Below are 19,774 nucleotides of genomic sequence, written 5' to 3'. Positions count from 1 at the left end.
TTAGTTTCATACAGCTATTTCAGTGTGATGGTAATGACCTGTGACCTTGTAGTACTTTGGAAAGCTCAAGTGTGTTAGGTTGCAAGTTACTCTTGTAACCATCTGGTTTTGCTTTCTTGAGACTCTTTCTACCTTTTCTCTCGCCAGTTTTACCGGCCTTTCAAGGGTTAGTCTGATGGGAGGAATTGAGTCAGTTTGAAGAGTTTTGGAGACCAAGCAGACCCAGAGTCTACAAGTTTAGACTCAGGACCTCGGGTCGGGTCAGGTTGACCCTTGGTTCACCCATCCATCTAGTGTTACTTCATGCATCTTTATACATTGGTATATGACTATTTGATACATATTATATATTGATATGTACGTGATGGTAAGGTAGCTTATATATATTTCTATATACAATGTTAATCACAATACAGGTAAGTGCATAATTATGGCATATATCTTTTGAGGTTGGAGAAGTTCTTAAATTCCAAGGAATCAGACGTTGAGAAAGAAATGCAAAATCGAGTGGTAATGTTATGTTGTGTAAGAGTGATGACAGCAATTGGAACTTTATGTGAGTTGTGACTTTATATGGGGAGTAGTTTGGTTGATTTATTTGAGGCTCAGGTCTTGATGTTGAGATGACTAGTTTCTGAACTCTAGGATTAGAGTGCTAAAGAAGACATGCACAAAATGGAGTCTACAATATTTAAATTTTTTCGTTGTCATGGAATGGAATGCTCTATAAAGTTACAAGAAGCGCATCATATGACTGACTCTCTCTTTTCTACTCTAATTTTGGTGTTATGCACAAAGATTCTAGAAATTTTCAATTTGTCTAATTCTACTTGATTAGTTTGATAGATTATTTGTTTTGGTGTCAGTGCAATCGTCTCTCCCTCCTCTCTCTTTTCTAATTATTGATATGGAAAATACTAAATGTACTTAAGAAAAACTTACAAAAAATATACTTCTTCACATGTCAGTTATTGATATGCTGAAAATCATGAAATTTAAAATTTAAAATTTGAATTTCAAAAGAAAATTAATAAAATGAGTCTTATAAATATAAGTTTCAGAAAAACTATAAGTATATGTAGCATTATTCTATTGATATATTATTATTATTATTATTATTATTATTATTATTATTATTATTAAACCTTCTTTAGCCCTTTCGGCTGCCTAACACTTTCCTGTCTATATTCCAATTCCATTGCCAACACTTTTCCATGTATCTCTACAATATTCATTTGGACAGTATTTCAGAATTTTGTAAATAGTAGTAAAATAATTTGAATTAAAATGTTTTATTGAGTTTTGAGAAATGAGAGAGAAAATGTTAAATAAATATCTTATAAAATTTAAAATTTGTTTAAATATATTTTTTTAATATTATTTTTGTTTTAAAGTTTATAAAAGTTGTGTTGATTTTTGTGTTTTGTTTTTAAGTTTGTAAAAGTTGTATTGGTTTTATATTTAAATAATTATCAGGTAATGATTAGATAAAAAAGTTAAAAATTTGAAATTCAAAAGTGTTTTATTTTGAGTGGTGTTCGGAAATGAAATTATGAGAAATTTTAACAATTTTGGGTCTTATCTTTGTATCCAAACGAATATGGTATAAGCTATTAAATCATGTTGTCTCATGTGTGTCTTAATTTATGGAGCTATTTACTATCAAAAGTTTCCACAAGCATAAAAAAAAAAAACTTAGCTAAGATACACGCAAAAAGAATATTAAAACAAAAACCATGAGCTAAGAAAGTAAACTCCCAAAAAGAGACAGTATTAGGGTTGGGCTTTGACTCCTATAGAATCGGATTCCCCAGGTCCAACCTCCAACTGCAATTAAAAGTGGAGTTCATTTTAGACTCTTGTGTCTGATCAGGAGCTGGAGTTGTCGGAGCCTGAGTCGAAATCCATTTCGAAGTTGGGCTTGATTCAATAGTCAGATTGAGCCTTTTCTTCATCGGCTTTTAGGCCTTCTTGTCTCTTTTTCGTAACTTGATCTGAACTATTTTAGGCTCCATCTGTTTTACATTTTTACGTTATTAGTTCTTTAGCCAAACTAAGCTACCAAAGTCCAAATACCAATCTAAATTCATGATGTAAATCATAACAAAACATAATCAATAATCAAGTAATCAATAGGAGTGGAAAATCATGTTAACCGATCATGTTTGTGTCGTGTCAAGGCATATACATTATATTATATGGGTCAACACAAACATAATCCTTTAAGCTAAACGTGTCACAATTTCAAACTCTAATCAGAGTCATTAAAATATCGAGTTGATATGACACGATGCGTTTTGACCCGTTATCAATTAATTAGAAAATAGATCAACATGACACGACCCGTTTTAGCCCGTTTTATGTTAATGGGCTGAAATAAATAGACTAACCCAAAAATTAACATAATTTCACATAAAAATTAAAATCACATCTCTCAAAAATAGAAAACTAACTCCTAATGAACAATATCAATATTTTTCATATTTTAACATATAATAAAACCAATACCACAAATTATAATCCAAACAATAAAAACACAAATCCAAACTAAAATCCAATATTACAATCCAAACAATAAAAACACGAAATCAAATTCTCAACAATACCAAATATTAGCATAAGTCCAAAATTACAATCCAAACAATACAAAAATAAACATATTGTACAATATCAAAGTTATAATCCCGATAATAATACACACAACATCTTCAATTAGGTCCTCCAATTTCATTTCTTGTGTTTTTATTAAAATAAATGACATCAATAAAGTAAACAAAATTATTGTATTAAAAGCATTCCAGGCTATTATCTAATAAAATAAAAATAACACTACCTTAGTCACCATATAACCAATCTCTTGTGTAAACTAATACTTCAACAATATCTAGTTTTAGTGCACTCCTAAACTGATCGATGATATGCCCACCAATACTAAATGTTGATTCAGATATAACTGTAGAAACAAGAACACTAAACAAACTACATAGACTATTTTAGTATTTAACCATAACTTAAAAGATTAAAATTAACAAAAGAATGGAAACTCGAAATTTCTGCATACATTGGGATTATTTTAGCTTTCAACCCCAACTTAAGTGAGGAAAATTAATTAAGGATCTGAAATCAAAATTTCTACACAACAAAATGAGAATTCTGCTGAGCACATCCCCAGAGTTCTTCCCATAATTTGGGATACTTTATCATACATATAGGATTAAACTGTGGACCACACCAATCAAATTAATGCTTTTAAATTTTGAGCATTTGGAATGGTACTGAATAAATTAATTCGTAAAATAGACAACAGGAATAATTGTTTAATAGCTTAATTGTTTCCCTTACAGACAAGAATAATATGTACCTAATTCTTATGCTTAGAGACTGGATATGATACAAAAAAATAGTTTAGAGATATTTTGGGGAAAAAATTTAAATAATTTTTTTATAAAAAACCAATTGGGCAAAAAATAATAAATTTAAAAAAAAATTAAAAAAACCAATTGGGCAAAAAAATTGGGAGTCCAAAACGAGCTCTCTAGCATTGCTACAGCTGGTTTAGGGCACAAGATAAAACACAAAATTCTCATATCATCTCATCATTACACATTTTTCAAATTCTTATACAAAATATAATAAACAATTCAATATTTTCAAATCTTAATTCAACTTTTTCAAATCTCAAAATAATAATAATATTAAAACATAATATTTTAAACTTTCAAGCAAAGCATAAAATTATCATCTCATCTCCCAAACCTACCATAATATTTTAAAACATAATATTTTGATATTAAATCAAAATATCAAATGGGCCATTTGCTTCCTACCATCTCCAAGAGTCAAGAGACTCAAGAGTCAAGACTCCACTCTCCAATAACAATTCAACTTGATAACTCCAAACTCCTGCCGGTTGCCACATAGCCAACAACCGGACCTCAAATCATTGAAATAAAGTATCAACTCCGTCCTATCGGTCCACATCAGCACAAGCACCACATACTATATAGTCCACAACCCAACCACAATCCACCACATAATCATTGTCCACAACCAAGAAAAGTTACAATAGTATCATAATTAAACAATTTCGAGTTAAATTACTACAAATAGATAAATCACCTTCACTTTTTCAAATTCCAAGTTCTCAACTTTCCAAATATCTTGCATTGTTTTAAAAATTAAAAAAGAAAAATTGAGAATACATCACCAAACTATAGGATAATAATTAAGTTAATTATTAAAGATAATAATGCCGTTGATCGACCAACACCAAAACAATAAATTAATCTCATATAATTTCAAGAATAAAAAAATATATAAAATTATCTAAATAGTCATTAAAGTTACTTATTTACTTGACTCAAGCTTATTAACTCTCGGCATCGTCAACACCATCTAGTCCCATAGGCATAGATTTAAGTCAATTTTACGAATAAATAAGGGTCCCCACTATTCTCGGAGCCAATAAACTCTAGTAAGTATCCAACACATGACCTTAGGGAATAAATGCCGACTAAAAACTAACTGTAGTGATAGAAATAGCCAACACATTCTAGTCTACTTGGAAAAGGACCGGAGATTTGGTGGAATGGACATTTCGCCAAATCAAAATGTTAAATCATTGTTTGGTACCTCAACATCCTCTATAAAATATCATTCAATCTTATATTTATACTCCATAATATTTCTTGATACCTAGCTTTGATGATACATTCGCATCAAAACTAATGAACTTAGAGCATGTGTGTCATATAAAAAAGAAGGAGAATTAGTTTCTCGGCCAACTATTGAGGGGCTCCAAACTTCACTTAAAAGACTAACAGATATTGTTATAAAAGAATGATAAATATTGGATAGAAGTTGAGAAAATAAACAAGTTATTATTTGTGTTTGCGATTGACCACTCATCCAACAAATTCAAATGACTTTGCTAAACGTCATGGCCCAACAAACTCAATCTTAATCCATCCCTAATGATAGGGTCGGGCTGTTACACTACCCGTTGCTAATTTCTAAAATCTGAATAAATTCATACTAGTCTTGACCGAGTAGAGTAAAGAGATTTTAGGAGACAAAAGAAAACTGATAAAAAGGAAGTTTCACCAAATTGCAGTTTTACAAGATATGGAGAGTGGTGACAACCAATCTAGAATCAATAAATTGTAAGATAAAGTAAACAAATATATATCGAAAAGGAGGTAGAGATCAAAGCAAAGATGGATAAAAGAATGAGACAAAAACAAAATGTTTTCCAGTTGTGTGCAAACCAAATCAAGAAAACCAACACCATCTCCAGTGTGTCAAGTTAAGAGGGAGAAACATCAAAGAATCCAGGTAACATCAGCCGCTTACTTTGTGATTTCTTTCATAACCTTTTCTCTTCCTCTTGCTCTAGTGATTTTGAAGAGTGTTTGATAAGCCTTACTACTTGTAACGCCTTGAAAGAATTTTCCTGGAAAGAATTTCTTTTATTTAGACATTAGGTATGCCATGAAAACTTAGGAGAGATTTCATGGATTAAATACTAGTTAGGTTTCGATTCATTAGCGTTGTCGAATTGCAATCCGTTGAGGGAATGAAATGCCTTTTGGATTTTTTCGAGGGACTTATTTTCTAAGTCACCAACTATGAACCTCACCTCATACACTGATGTTGATTGGGCAGGGGGCACTAATGACAGAAGATCCACAAACGCCTACCTCATATACTTTGGTTCGAACCTGATCTCGTGGTCGTCTAAGAAGCAACCTACAGTTGCACGTTCATCAACAGAAGATGAGTTCAAGGTAGTGGCAAATGCCACTTTAGAAATCATTTGGGTGCAGCATCTGTGTAGGGACATTGGGATCAACCTTATCTCAGCACTAGTCCTTCATTGTGACAACCTAGGGGCCACCTACTTGTCATCCAATCTAGTGTTTCATGCTCGCACCAAACATATTGAGATAGACTTCCATTTTGTTCGTAATAGGGTTCTCAACAAGTCGACAGTGTCTTTCATCTCAGGCAAGGATTAGCTAGCCGACGTCCTTACCAAACTTTTGTTAGATGCTCGTTTTCGACTTCTATGTTCAAGGCAACGCTTAAAATCACTGTTGCTTGACTTGAGGGGGTATGTTCACGTAATGCTTGCAGCCCATGCAAACCATAATGCAGTGCATCCATTAGTCCAACTAATGGAGTGCACACAGCAGAGCACAACCATGAGGACTCACGAGCATCTTCCAGAATATTCACCACTGCAGCAAATCACCCTTCGTAGCACTATCAGCAAACGTGCCTTCGTCTATAACACTGGCAATGTACATGCCTTTGTGCACACCTGCCATTTCTATTATGTAGAATATTCTTTGTCAGATAATTGTATAAAAGAGAGGCCCTACCTCATTGTAATGTATGCGAGAAATATATACAAATTGAGCATTTTAACAAAATGAGATGATATGAGATAAATTGAGAATGTTTCTGTATCCAACTAAGTCTAAAAGAATCAACAAAATCTAAGATGGATTTACCGTTATTAATATCTAATTTTCTCCGAGCCACCATACCTAGAAATCTTCATTCCCTTTAGGAAAATGTTATCTATATTTTCTTAAAACTTTACTTAGAATCATATGCATTGATGTTTAAGTTATTAAAAGTTATAAAAATTTTAAAATTTAAGATTTGAATTCAAATTTTTTTAAAAATACTGATAAAATCAATCCGTATAATATTACGAGTAAGATTGTACTTACGTAACGGTATAGCATAACTCTTCTCATTAACAACAGACCTTTCCTTTCTCCAAAATTGGCCGGAATGAGACAAAGACAAACATTTTCTTTTTTTCTTTGACTTTTTCTCTCTGGGATTCAGAAAGCTGTCAAACCGGCGAAGCACAATGATTATTTAATTGAGAAATTAATAAAATTTAGAGAAAATAATAAAAATTAAAATTGATTATGTAAAAGCCGTAAAATAATAGGAAATTAATATTTTGAAAAATAGAATTATAGATTTACGTTGCTAATTCATGTCACCGACATAATTCAAAACAAGAAGGATAAAATAGTCATTATAGTTACTTATTCGGGTGACATAACAAATTGCAGAGTGAGAAAATCAAAAGAAACAAAAAGGAAATTAATTACTTTAACGAAAAAAAACAGAACGAGTTCTTTCTGAATACAAACTTCCAACATCCCCCTCTCTCTCTCTCTCTCTCTCTCTCTCTCCGGTTCTGCCTCGTCAAATCTCAATAGTTCGTTTAACGTAGAGCTCCCTTCAGTCTCAAATTTATATACAGTTTTTTCACAGTCTGTGTGCTTATATAATTTCTCTATCTCTCTCTCAATTAATTTGTCCTGCGTTCTTGGCACATCGTGGAGCACGGGTGGGAGAGTCAAATTGGCGGGAACCAACGGTTGATTCTGAGGTTCTAGGAATTGGGTTCTACTGGGATTTGAGTTTGTATTTCTTTTTATTTGATTCCATGGCTAACCCGTCTGGAAGCCATCAGGAGGCATCGTCTTCTCCGTTCAATGGCCACGCGGCCGCTGATGGGAACACGAGCAATGAGAATTCAGGTGCGCCGCCGGAAAACCAGGTCATGAAGCACAACACGGGAATCTCCTTGGACTGGACCGCGGACGAGCAGGCCATACTCGAAGAAGGGCTCGCAAAGTATGTCGAGAGTAACAATTTAAGTTATTCTTGTTTCGATGTCCTTTTGTAGGTTTACTGCAGTTGGGTTTTATGATTGCTTTTTTTTTTTTTTTTTTTTTTTTTTTTTATCAGGGGGAATTTGTGTTTCTGTTAGGTTTTTTCCTGGTTATCGTAGCTGTTGTTCAATTGGGTATTGAGGATTTTGAATGAATTTTGGTTTGTGAGTGTTGATTTGGCTTCTTGTTGAGATATATGGGTTTCTGTAGGTTTGTTTTAATTGGGTGTTGAGAATCTTAGAATTTGGTTTGTGATTGATACGTCGGTTGCGTTATTTTTTTCTCATCTTATGAAGTGTTTATGGGTTCTTTTAAAGGCTTGGTTGCAAAAGACTCATGGCATTATTTTCCTCAAAAACTGAAAACTGAAATATTAAACTAGAAAATTTATTATGTGGTATATAGAAAACTAAAGTTCCAGTTTATTTTTCAATAGTTTTGTGTGCTGGACCATTGTGCTAGTTCTGTTTTCTTCCCTTCTTTCCATGCTTTTTTTATTGGAGTTGCTTTCGAATTTTAAAGTCGAGATATTTTTGCTCCCTTTTTTTTTTCAGTCTTTCGTTGTGTGGTTATTAACATTCTAAAGTCATCTGTGAGAGTTTGAAAAGTTTGATTTTTGTATTTTAAGTTTGAATGATATATAGGGGAGAATGCTGATGAATCTTCGCATATGCCTTTGGTGATATGCCATTTTGGTATATATATATATATATAGCTTGGAAAAATTGTTCTGAAATGTTTCATGGTCAAGTGGCTGATTTTTTTCCTTGTCTTACTATGTATAGCACTGAATTTAGTGTTGTAAACTTTCTTAAATCACGAATTTCAGCTACTGTTAGCCATGTTTATGTTAATCATCAAAATTAACACCGTATACTGCTGGTTGAACTTCTGACTTCTCTTGTTTTGGACTTGGAAATCCTATAACATCAACTTGATTTTTTATTTTGGCTTTTTTCACGTGTATTATAATGGGTAATCTATTGCTTGAAAATGGTCATATTGATTGGGTATCTAGATTTCTATCTCATTGGCCTTCTCAGATCCCAAGAAATGGATATTTAATTTACTAATGACAGCTTCGTCTGTTCCTGTATATTTTCCTGATCTCATTGGTGGGATTTATGAATTACTAAACACAGAGACACCATTGCCTAGGTATGCTGGACAATCAATTATAAAAGGGAAAAATGAAACCGAAAAATTTCTTGCTATTTTGTTCCAACCTGTTTGACATGTAGAACTTAAGATCTGACAATCGGGAATTAACTAAGTTTCCTTTTTTTTTTTCCTCATCCCTTTTTCAATCTATCTACATAATAAGAGAAGTTGTTAGTTGCACCAAGTTACTAGATGGCAAGATTTGAAAGATTCCGATTGCTATTGACTCTTCTATGTATCCCATGTTTATTCTAATATCAGTTTTTTTCCCACTAAGTACAGTCTACCGAATCTGAATCCAGAAGTTTTAGATTTAATATAATTTTCCACACAATCTGTCTCTAATATTGGCATTAAATCTTGCAATTTTCTGCATTGTCAGATGATCTTATTGATGAATAATGACTTGAGGGCTTGCATGGTTAAAGTCATTATTCAAACAGTTTTCTGCACAATCTGTTCTAATATATTGCCATGAGGACTCATCTTTTAGTTGGTTTGGAGACTTTGAAGATGTTTGAAAAAAGATAATGAAGCAGAGTATCTTATTTGGTTAAATTCATTATGCAAACCTTTGTGTTTTCCTTTTGTTGTATCATGTTGATCTTGTTATTATATAGTTATTTTTGTAGTGATGTGATGATAGAATGTAGTAAGTGGGGGAAAATACGAGAAAATGTGGCACTAGTGTGTGCTTTTATGCATGCCTCATACACCATGTACTTGTCATATATGAAAATTCCATATATTATATTCTCACTTAGAGTAATAGATTTTCTATTTGATAAGATTTCCAGATTTGATGATAATTTATATTTGACTATTAAATTTTATCACCTATTCAGTCATATCCCTTGATTTTCAGGCCTTCATAGCCTAATTGGATGTAGGGAGTTGGAAGTAAAGGAAAGGTGTCTAATGAAGAAGGGCTCCCATCCCTTGTTTGATGCTTTAAATGGAAGAAAATAATGTGATGGATAGGAAGCGTGTGACACCCTGAACTTTTGAGGTTCTAATTTAGGAAAATTGGGGTTTACAATATAATTAAGGTTTCTATTTTTAGAGAATGAATTAGGGTTAGATCCGTGTTCATTCCTTAAGGTTAATTATTGGGCACATAGGATTAGACCCTAAGATTATGGAGGATTAATTTTATGAAGATTTAGAAACCCACATGCCCGCTAAGCCCATGTAAGGATGAGCAAGCCCAAGTAGTATCCTTGCTAAGTCAATAGATAGCCCATGAATGTGAGCCCACATAGGTTATACCCGAAACCTACTTGCACTATACTTCTAGGCGCAGGCACAAGTCTAGTTCTACTCCAACTACATGTCACCTATTTCTACTCCAACCGCAACTCTGATGGCAACCACAACTACTACTCAGCTATGACTCCAAATCATATTCAAACATTCCACTAAACCCACAACACTAAGACTACCACACCCCTTGGAGTCTACACCCTCCAAACTCTATTTATTGACCAAAGTCTGTTGAAGTCAACATCTCTTTCATCTCTTTTAAACTACCGACATGGTGTCAATATCTCTGTTGAAGTCAAACCAAAGTCTCATGTTCGGCTTTGAATTAGAGATTTTAAAAATCATGAATCTTATTGTGTTATCACTTATAAAAAAAAATTATATTGTATTATTGCAACCTTGAAAAAACTGGTTTTGAGACATGTATTAACTTTTTTATTCCTATTATTTTTTAGTTATAGAATTACAGTTTTGTATATTTAAAGGTTTAACTTGCTTGAAATGGCAATATATATCGACTTTTATTTCTTTTACTTTAATGTATATAGTTACAGATTTGTTATCTTAATTAGAATCTTTCATTTTTAATTATTTTTCATGTCAATTTCTATTCATGCATATTCTGTTCATCCAAATGATATTGTATTTACCTTTCAGCTTTAGCTCAGAACCGTTCTTAAGACGCTGCTCAATGATTGCTATGAATCTTCCAGAGAAGCTTGTTCGGGATGTGGCATTGCGCTGTCGATGGATGACTGTAAGCTCTATTATTCTTCTGACTCACTTATTTTATCAATAATCATCAAGTTAGTGTCCTGAAATTTAATGTGCTATGCTATAGTAACCATAACAGAGCTTGGGCCCTACATGCTATTATAATTGCTGAAAAAAGTTCAGATTGTTCAGTTAAATACCCTGCAAGAGTGGTCAAGTTGGCTGAGACGATCACTTATGCATCCATAGGTGATTAGTCTCTGGAATCATTGGTTGGGGACATCCGGGGAAGATTGAAATTATGGATAGGCATATGTCTTTTTGCTGTTTGTTCTATGAAATGTGGTAGATTTGACAGTTTTTGTAGTTACTGCTAAGAGATTCCATATATTTTATGCGACATCTTTAAACTGTGTCGCACATGCTTTCTTATGCATGTGAACAATCTTTTGTGGGTGATTGACGGAGAGTTTGGTCTGCTGCAATTGAAATACTCAAACCAATTAGGGAGTTCTTTGGTTGGCTTTAATGTCCATGATAATCATTTCAGGCATACTAGTTATTATACTGTGGTTTCTTAGATTTAGGGTTTAGTGTAAAGTTTGGAATTTGTGGGTCTAAGGGTCAAATTAGGTTTTGTTAGAGTTTTTAAATATGTATAGTGACGTAGCTCTACCTGCTTTCTGAATATTTCCATAAGCCAGCCTATGGCAGTAAGAAGTTTCTTGGATCCCAGCCATCATGACCCAGGGAAGCACTAGCCATATTTGTGCCATACGCCAAAGGATTAGTCGGAGTTAGGTTTGGAGCCTCTCGTGTACTTGGATTGTGAGTTGAATATAAATAAAATGAAAAATGCTGTATACAACCGCCCTTGGGAAACCTTTGGGGAACCGTTCCCATGTGGAGATGAAATGCGCCATTTCATTTGATGTCTCAAAATGCACCGTTGCCCAACGTCTTCTCCACGAAGCCAACCCCTTCCCTTCGTCTTGTCCACCCCCAGTTGTCTCTGTGAACCCACGAAGCTACCATCGAAGACCACTTCACCATCTCCACTTAGAGCAACCCCTTCTCTTCTCCACTCAGATCTGGCCTCCGAGCCCGTTGCGGTAGAGCTCCTCTACAGAGCGCTCACAGGGATGGAAAATCGATAAGAGGCTTGGTTGGAATTCTAGAGATGGGCTGGTTTTTGTTCTGTTGTAGTTGGTGAAGCTCGGCCTCGTGTTGCTCAAAGTCAAGTGCCCAGGCACGGGGCTTGGCCCAAGGAGACACTGTTGCCGCCATATCTATTCTTCCTTTGCCTTTTTTTTTTTTTAGCCGAAGATTCGTCTTATAATTAGTAGCACTGCCATAAAACAAGTTTCACTGAGTGAAACAGGAGCAGAGTTCCCCACGTCCAAATGATTGCTATATTTATCCATTACAAGAATTCAGATTTTGCTTTCTGAAAAATTGAAGACAGAATGGGAGATACAAGAGAACAAGTTAGTTGGCTTTATGCTTTAAGAAAGGAAGCGAAGTAATGGCACTTGCAGCAGACATGGTCCCTTTCCTTTTCTTTTTTTTTTCCAGTTTTCTTTTAGTTTTCTGACTATTTTAGAGGCTGCAAGACAAGGAAGGAGAAAACTAGCTTTGAAGTTGACGACGGCAGATTCAGTCCTACCCACAATGCGTGACGACACCAAACACAGATGCAGATTTGGTCCTACCCACCGCGCAGATTTGGCTACAAACAGAGGTTTGTCTGGAAAGATCAACAAGAAACAACAGAAATGCGTTGGAAATGAGTTTTGGGGAAAATCTAGGAAATGGGTTTGGCAAAAATCTGAAATGGGTTTGGGAGAAATATGTTAACAATGAAATCTAAGAGATGGGTTTTTTTTTTTTCTTGGTGGAGAAATGCTTCAACGTACCAGCTCTGGTTTGCTACTGGCCTGAAGAAGAAGAAAATCTCAGCTTTTTGCTTACCCGCTTTCTTCTTTCCTTTTTTCTTTCTTTGCTTTTTCCGTTTGTATTTTTGCATTCTCTTTTTTTTCTCTTCCACGTGGGCTAGCCGGTTACCCCACATTTACGCAGGCCGGTTGTACCTAGCAGTATTGGAATAAAATTTACCTTATAAAGAAAGGTACTATGTGGTCACTTTGGAAAGAGGGACAACTGCACATTTAATGGTGTAGATCTTAATAGGAACTTGCTGAAATCTTTTGTCTATAATTTCTATGAAGGCATCATGAAAAGTAGCATATTTTGGATGGACCTACTTTCTGTGAATTTCAAGTGTTGAAAAATTTTATGAAAATGGGTAAAATTAGTGTGGATTTGGGTTATGTGTAAAAATAATGGTGAGACAGGAAATCATCTCAACCTACATCGTGAAGTGGCAGAGCAAATTGTGGCCATTAGCATTGTCTATATATAGGATGCATCAGCCTGGGATGGTGTTTGAGGCTTGACAGATTGGAAAGGTATATTTGGCTGTCGACAGAGTGATGTGATTTGAGGTGCAGTCTCAACCTATATTATGTGGACATTTTGGCAGGATGGGAATAACGGTGCTTAATAGGAACTTGCTTAGATAAAGTTTCCATCGTTTCTGTGACTGGTTTGTGTTATAGTCAGTTTTCATTGTTCTTGAATTTTATTGCTTTTTAAATCTCCATTTGTAACCTGTTGAGAGGGCACTACTCTGTATTTGTTCCTTTTTTATTTGATATAAAGCTTGAGTTACTTAGGAAGAAAAGATAGTTGTATTTTATGGTGTTCTGATGGATTCTTTTTGTCTTCCCAGAAAAAAGAAAATAGCAAGAGAAGGAAGGACGAACATAATTTAACAAGGAAACACAAAGACAAAAAGGTAGGTTTTGCAGTTATTTTTTTCTTATATGATATTTTGGAAATTACTTGTGCGAAGTTTTTAGTTTGTTTCTTGATGTGGACATTTGTGCAAATGTGTCTTTGATCTTTGATTTGTTTTTGTTAGTTCCCTGAATGAATTGGTTCCTTTATATATATATATATATCAAATCATCTACTCATCATGCATTGGAAATTTCTGATGACGTTACATTGCAAAGTTGAGAAACAGCAGCAATTTTCTTACCAGTTCCACACCATTTCATGGTACATCGAATAGATTATTTAATGATATGTATGTCTCTTTCATCTAATGGTAATATCAATCCCCTTGTTTCGCTTGAGAATTTCATGATTAGCATATTTGGGTAGCTCTTGTCATTAATTATGATACTTTCAGTTTGTTGCTGTTACTTTTATTATTCTTGAGCCTTAAGCTGATATACTAACTTACAAGTTCATCCATGTGCATATTGTGGAAATAACTCTGTTGGCGAGAGAATGTGTAACACAGTAATCTTATTAGCTGTTTGGGGTGCCACCTTATCATTGGATGTGACATCATTATTTGATCTTGAGATCTGGGGATTGATATGATTAGAAAGCACCAGATATAGCCAAGTTGGATGATGAATAGATGGTCAACAAAATGTATACGCTTAAGCACAGCTGATGCAACCACACAAGACAAATGGGCATGAGAGAAATGATTACTCAACGAATTGCACTACATCTCTGAATATTCTCATGGAATATATTTACATGTGTAGATAAGTGGTCTTGTTATGCTTACTGTTTATGGAATTTGAATGAGAAGTCCATTACTCTTGCTACATGTATGCGAGAGCCTTATATTAAATAATAATTAAGTAACTAGTTAACCTTTGGTGGCATTCATGCGATGATGTTCAAGTGCTCCGATTCTTCGGGGAAGACCTCATTGTTTCATATAGAAAACATAGTCTTGACAATATGCTACTTTGGTATCTTTCTTTTTTTTTCACCAGCCTTAGGATTATAATGCTTTCACACCACCTGAATGAATGAGGCTTGAGAGTTGGGAGTCCTCGTTTTGTTTATAGTGCATATTTTTTTTATCTCTCTTCCCTTATACCGTCTGTTATCTCATAAAATAGTATTTAAGGTGTATATCATGGTGCAATGTTCCTGTGGATTGTCTGTTTTTTCAGCACCAGATGCTCCATGATTGTATTTTCTGTATTATCTTGTAGGAAAAAGTCAATGATCCTTCAGTTAAGTCATCTCCCTTTGCGGCACGGCCGAATGTTCCCACATATGCTCCACCAGCAATGGATAATGATGATGGCATCTCATTCAAAGGTTAGTTATATAGTTGCTTTTTTTTTTTTAATTTATTTTTTATTTTTTAAGTTTTCAATGCAGCGGCAAGGTATCATATCTTGTTTCAATGCAGCGGCAAGTTATATAGTTGCACGTACAAAAAACTTATTTCTTTGGTTTACCCCACTCAGGTTGCATCTCATTTTAACAAGTTGCTCACCTACTTTCTCATGGTTTTTTTAATCTAACCTCAAAATTACAACTATTAGCCGCATTTAATTAACATTTTCATCATCATTATTCAATGTTATACATATGACTCTTGCATTTTTTTTTCTGGTATTTGTATCTTATGATCAATATTGGACACGAATTGGTATCTTTGCACAAATTTGCATCTAAAAAATGGAAGTTTTATTATGTCTAGGCCTGAAATGGATTGCTTTATGAAACTTTGATGATTACTGATTTAATAACACGTGCTGTCTCTAACATAATATAAGTATTGTACTTCTAAGTTTTGCCAGAAGCTGTTTTCATTTTTCAAAGTTATGCGAAATCACTACAGAGGAACTGATTTAGAAAGAGTTGATGTATGTGGCCATTGATGTGGTCTTATTTGAAGGCCTTATTATATTCACCTTGTTGGTGACATGATATTGCTTGTTGTACTTTGGAATCAATGCTTTCAATATAAAATACAAAGTAAATTCTTTCTAATTTAATTATATATACACTATATGTTTACATCTATGTACATCGTAGTTCAGTTGGTCTATGCTATGAACCATCTCTTTGCCAACTGGCCTGTATGAGACCGGCTGAATGAGTTCATCAACTGCAAACTTACCTTCTTTCTCATGTGGGCACAGCGAATTGACCATACTTGTTTGACCAGTAAATAAAAACATTTCTTTTTGGTTAGTGTCCAAACAAGTGTCATAGATAGATTGACTTGAATGTTGAGCCTTTAAGCATCTGACGTGCCAAATTTTCAATGAGAGAATGTCCTAAACTAATTTTTTTTAAATGCTCTAATGCACTTACCAATTTTTTTAATAAAAAAATGGTTTCAAGAAGAGATTTTTTTTTTCAACAAACAAAGCGTCTTTAAAAAAATGTATAGTCCTTTAGGCAAGCTGGGATACTCCATATTGATTGACGAGTGTAGGTGGTGTATGGAATCGCACATTTTGGGAGGGAAAAGTCCTTGCTCTTTAGAATGATTTCAAGGGACTCTAATTGTGCCATTGACTAATCCTTTTGGCATATGGCTCAGATATGGCTCGCGCCTCCCTTGTGGCATTACACAAGCATGTTTTGAAGCAGAGTTTGTTTTCTATGCAGCATAAAATGCCTTACAGAAAATTTGAATTATGTTGTTTGCAGCTATTGGCGGTGCCACGGGAGAGTCTCTGGAGCAAAATGCACAGGCCTTACATCAAATTTCTATAAACCTTTCAGCTATGCAGGTGAATAAGAACATACACCGCATAGGTGTTGCTCTTGTATATGTCCCGTATACTTGGGATTTTGCCTATTCTCTTGATCAATAAAATCTTGTTTACCGATTAAAAAAAAAAAAAACATACACGCACCATATGGTTAGTTATTTTTACATTAGTCTAATTATTACATTGGTTTGGGAGGCATCTTAAAGTCAAGAATAATGCTACCAATTTTTCATTAATATTGATGAAAAAAAATCAACAGCCCTCTCTTGTAGATGTTGATGTACCTTTTGCTTGCTGCTATTTTAATTTCTATGCTTGAATGCTTGTGTTTAGATGGTTTGGGTGGATTATAGATAATCTAGCTGCAGTTTACCTTTCTCGCGCAACACCATTTATTTGCTTAGTATTTGCAGTTTAGCTACTGGATTTCCCAAATCCCAACCCTCACCCTTCCTGACCTCATTAATTATTAGATAAAAAACAAAAAAAGACTTTGTTTTAGGTGCTTAATAGGGAAGCCCACTAGTCGACATACGAATAATAGAGGTTCTGCTGTAATCGTTGACTTTAATTTCTGGAAAGGAATGCCTAGTCTTAATGTATCATTTTTAACTTCTTGTAACGATTTAGTTTTTAAGCGTCCCATAATGTTGTCTAGAATTTTTTTAACTTTGTCCAAGATCATCTGTGATTAGCATATCAAATATATTTTCCTGTGATATTTTAGTAATAAAAAATACTATAATTAAAGGAGTGGGTTTTTGTTATTAATTCTCATGTACTCTTTGTGATTACCGAAATGAAGTGGCTGTATTTTCATTTTGCATTCAGCTGCAGGACAACATAAGTCTCTTCTGTCAAACCCGCGATAACATCCACAAAATCATGAATGAGTATGTTGCTGACCATGCTTAATGCTTTCTTTAAATATTCTGGTATTATCTTTAGTTTTTAACAGTTGTCCTAGCATCAGTTTATATGAAATATTAGTATTTTCCTTCATATACGTGTGGATATATGTTTCTCAAATATTTGTGCATTGTGTGTTTTACATTTTTACTGCCCTTTTCTCACTATTCTTGTAATCGCTAGACTGAGCTTTGATTTTCAATGGGTACAACTAGTTTAGCGCACAATGAAAATAGAGAACAGCTAGTTTGGAGCATTTGGTTCATGTTGCCTACATTGGCTTGAGTTGCTTGATCATCACTTGCATTTGTCCTGGTGACCTACATGTTATTGACCTTCTTTAATCTTTGTGAACCAAAATCACCTTAGTAATATAGGTACACATTTATCTTATGCATCATTATGTAATACTTTTTGATAAGTAGCTGGCTCTACTTGTAGCTATTGAGAATATGTTTCTTTAAGAGAAATATAAAATTAACTACAATTTAAATAGTATCGAAGGGGCGGGGGGATCCCAGCAAACACTCCAAAAAAACATGCCGTAAAATATGAAACAAAATGAAATGGAACCTGATGGTTCCTGTTCCTTATTTTTTGGAGTAAAAGTCAAGACAGAGGCCATCTTGAAGGGAGTTTTTTGGCTCAAGGAGAGCCCAACAGCACTAGAATGTTCACTGGTGTTGGGGTGGTCGATGAGGATCTTGTCTTCCCTTCTATGGAAAAGAAAGCACACATCAATAGCTTCTGGCAAAAGTGGAATTCAGTCTCGCGCAAAAGAGTGGTACAGGTGAGATCTGGAGCTCTATAGGTGCATACAAGCCACCGAAAGAGACGGTGCTGCATGAGCCACACATTGTGTCAGAGGTTAGGTTGTGGGGGAACCAGGGCCTGCAAATCTGGTGGGCCAGTTCTAGTCCCCTACAACTAATAAGGAAAAAAAGAAAGAACACAAACAAAATAGCAACATAAAAAAAGAAAAGAAAGTGGGTCAGAGGACTAAGCCCAGAGGAGGCTGGATCTTCAAAACAAGCTGAAAGAGGCCTCAAAAAGGCGGCACATGGAGGCCATGTAGCATGGATTCTACCCAAAAAAGGTTGGGCCTAGTGGATCTTGGAGTGGCAGTGTAGCGGCCTCCAATGACCAGGACAAAAGGTTTTTCTTTTTTTTTTTTTTTGGGGGGGGCGGGGGCCGGGGGGGGGGGGGGGGGGGGGGGGGGGGGAGATGAGAAGAAAAACTGGGGAGTGGGAGTTATGAGAGAGGATTGGTATGTTGGGAAAATGTTTTGATTTGTCATATACTTGCACCGTGATGCTTTCCATGTAGAAGGTTGCCATATAATGCACTATGATGCTTTCCATACAGAAAGATAGAAAAGTAAATCCCCACATTGTGTTGAAACCGGCTCGAAACAAAGATCTTGGTAGATCTTTCCTTTTTTCTTTTTTTTTTTGGGGGGGGGGGAGGGCTGGAGCAAGTTTTATACGCCAATGAAATACATTTCAATGCCCCTTAAGTATTGAGGTGGATTGAGTTTATTGTATAATACAGTTTTTAAACGACAAGATTAGAGTATCATGCTGCTTTAGCTTAGACATCATTCACGCATGCATTGTAATAAATATAATATAATTCCACTAAGTTTCCCATGTGTGTAATATGACCTAGATCTTTAATTGTTTCCATTCTGACCCATTAGGTAGCATGAAAATATTAGTTAGTTACAATATGTTTTATGAAATGGGAGATTGATTTGGATATGCTGTCGAAAGAGCTATGCCAATCAATTTTCTGGTAGAATCACTGAATATGTATAAATGCTACTCCTTTGCTTTATCTTCTATGTAGCTTGAGCTTGAATGGCACGCCGGAGGTAATGAAGCAAATGCCACCACTGCCAGTGAAGTTGAATGAAGAGCTAGCTAACTCCATGCTGAATCGCACAAACCTTCCAATGAAATGATCACCCTTATCCTTACCTAGGTTTTAGATCTGTTCCCAAGGCCCGTTACGCAGCCTCAAGGGAAAGATGGTCCTTCCTCAACTGGGATCTGTCAATGAAATCCTGGCATCCAAACAAGGAAAATAATTCTCTACCAAATTGACCATTGTGGTCCCAATTCAGAAAGGCAGTATTTCTTTTTCTTTTTCTTTGTTTTGGATAGTTGGAAATTAGGGAATAAGGATTCTTTTGTTATCTTTTGGTAAAAACTAGGGAATGAAAAGAGTAAGAATTTAGTATCATTTTGGATGTTTTTATGATGATGTAATTAGTGCTTATAGTTTCGTACAGCTGATTACAGTTTGAGGATAATGAACTGTGACCTTGTTATCTGTTTTAACTTTTTGGACATCATGAGATTTCATGCTCAATAAAGTTGGAAGACCTACTTCATCTCTCTCTCTCTC

General features: G+C 34.8%; 1 protein-coding gene across 2 annotated transcripts; it reads left to right on the top strand.

Moving 5' to 3' along the window:
* Window positions 1–7,149: 7,149 nt before the first annotated feature.
* Window positions 7,150–19,351, top strand: LOC121253967. Of its 2 annotated transcripts, XM_041153927.1 has the most exons (8): window positions 7,205–7,220; window positions 7,328–7,668; window positions 10,788–10,887; window positions 13,636–13,701; window positions 14,933–15,041; window positions 16,392–16,474; window positions 17,288–17,349; window positions 19,214–19,351. In XM_041153927.1, exons 2-8 carry the CDS (start codon window positions 7,478–7,480, stop codon window positions 19,326–19,328), a joined length of 726 nt encoding a protein of 241 aa, XP_041009861.1. In that variant the 5' UTR covers window positions 7,205–7,220; window positions 7,328–7,477; the 3' UTR covers window positions 19,329–19,351. The 2 variants fall into 2 exon arrangements, with proteins under 2 accessions (XP_041009854.1, XP_041009861.1); XM_041153920.1 differs by having other exon boundaries at window positions 7,150–7,668.
* Window positions 19,352–19,774: the final 423 nt, after the last annotated feature.

Source organism: Juglans microcarpa x Juglans regia, chromosome 1D (assembly GCF_004785595.1).
Source record: "Juglans microcarpa x Juglans regia isolate MS1-56 chromosome 1D, Jm3101_v1.0, whole genome shotgun sequence".
Classification (NCBI taxonomy): domain Eukaryota; kingdom Viridiplantae; phylum Streptophyta; class Magnoliopsida; order Fagales; family Juglandaceae; genus Juglans; species Juglans microcarpa x Juglans regia.
This window is presented reverse-complemented; position numbering and strand designations above follow the sequence as displayed.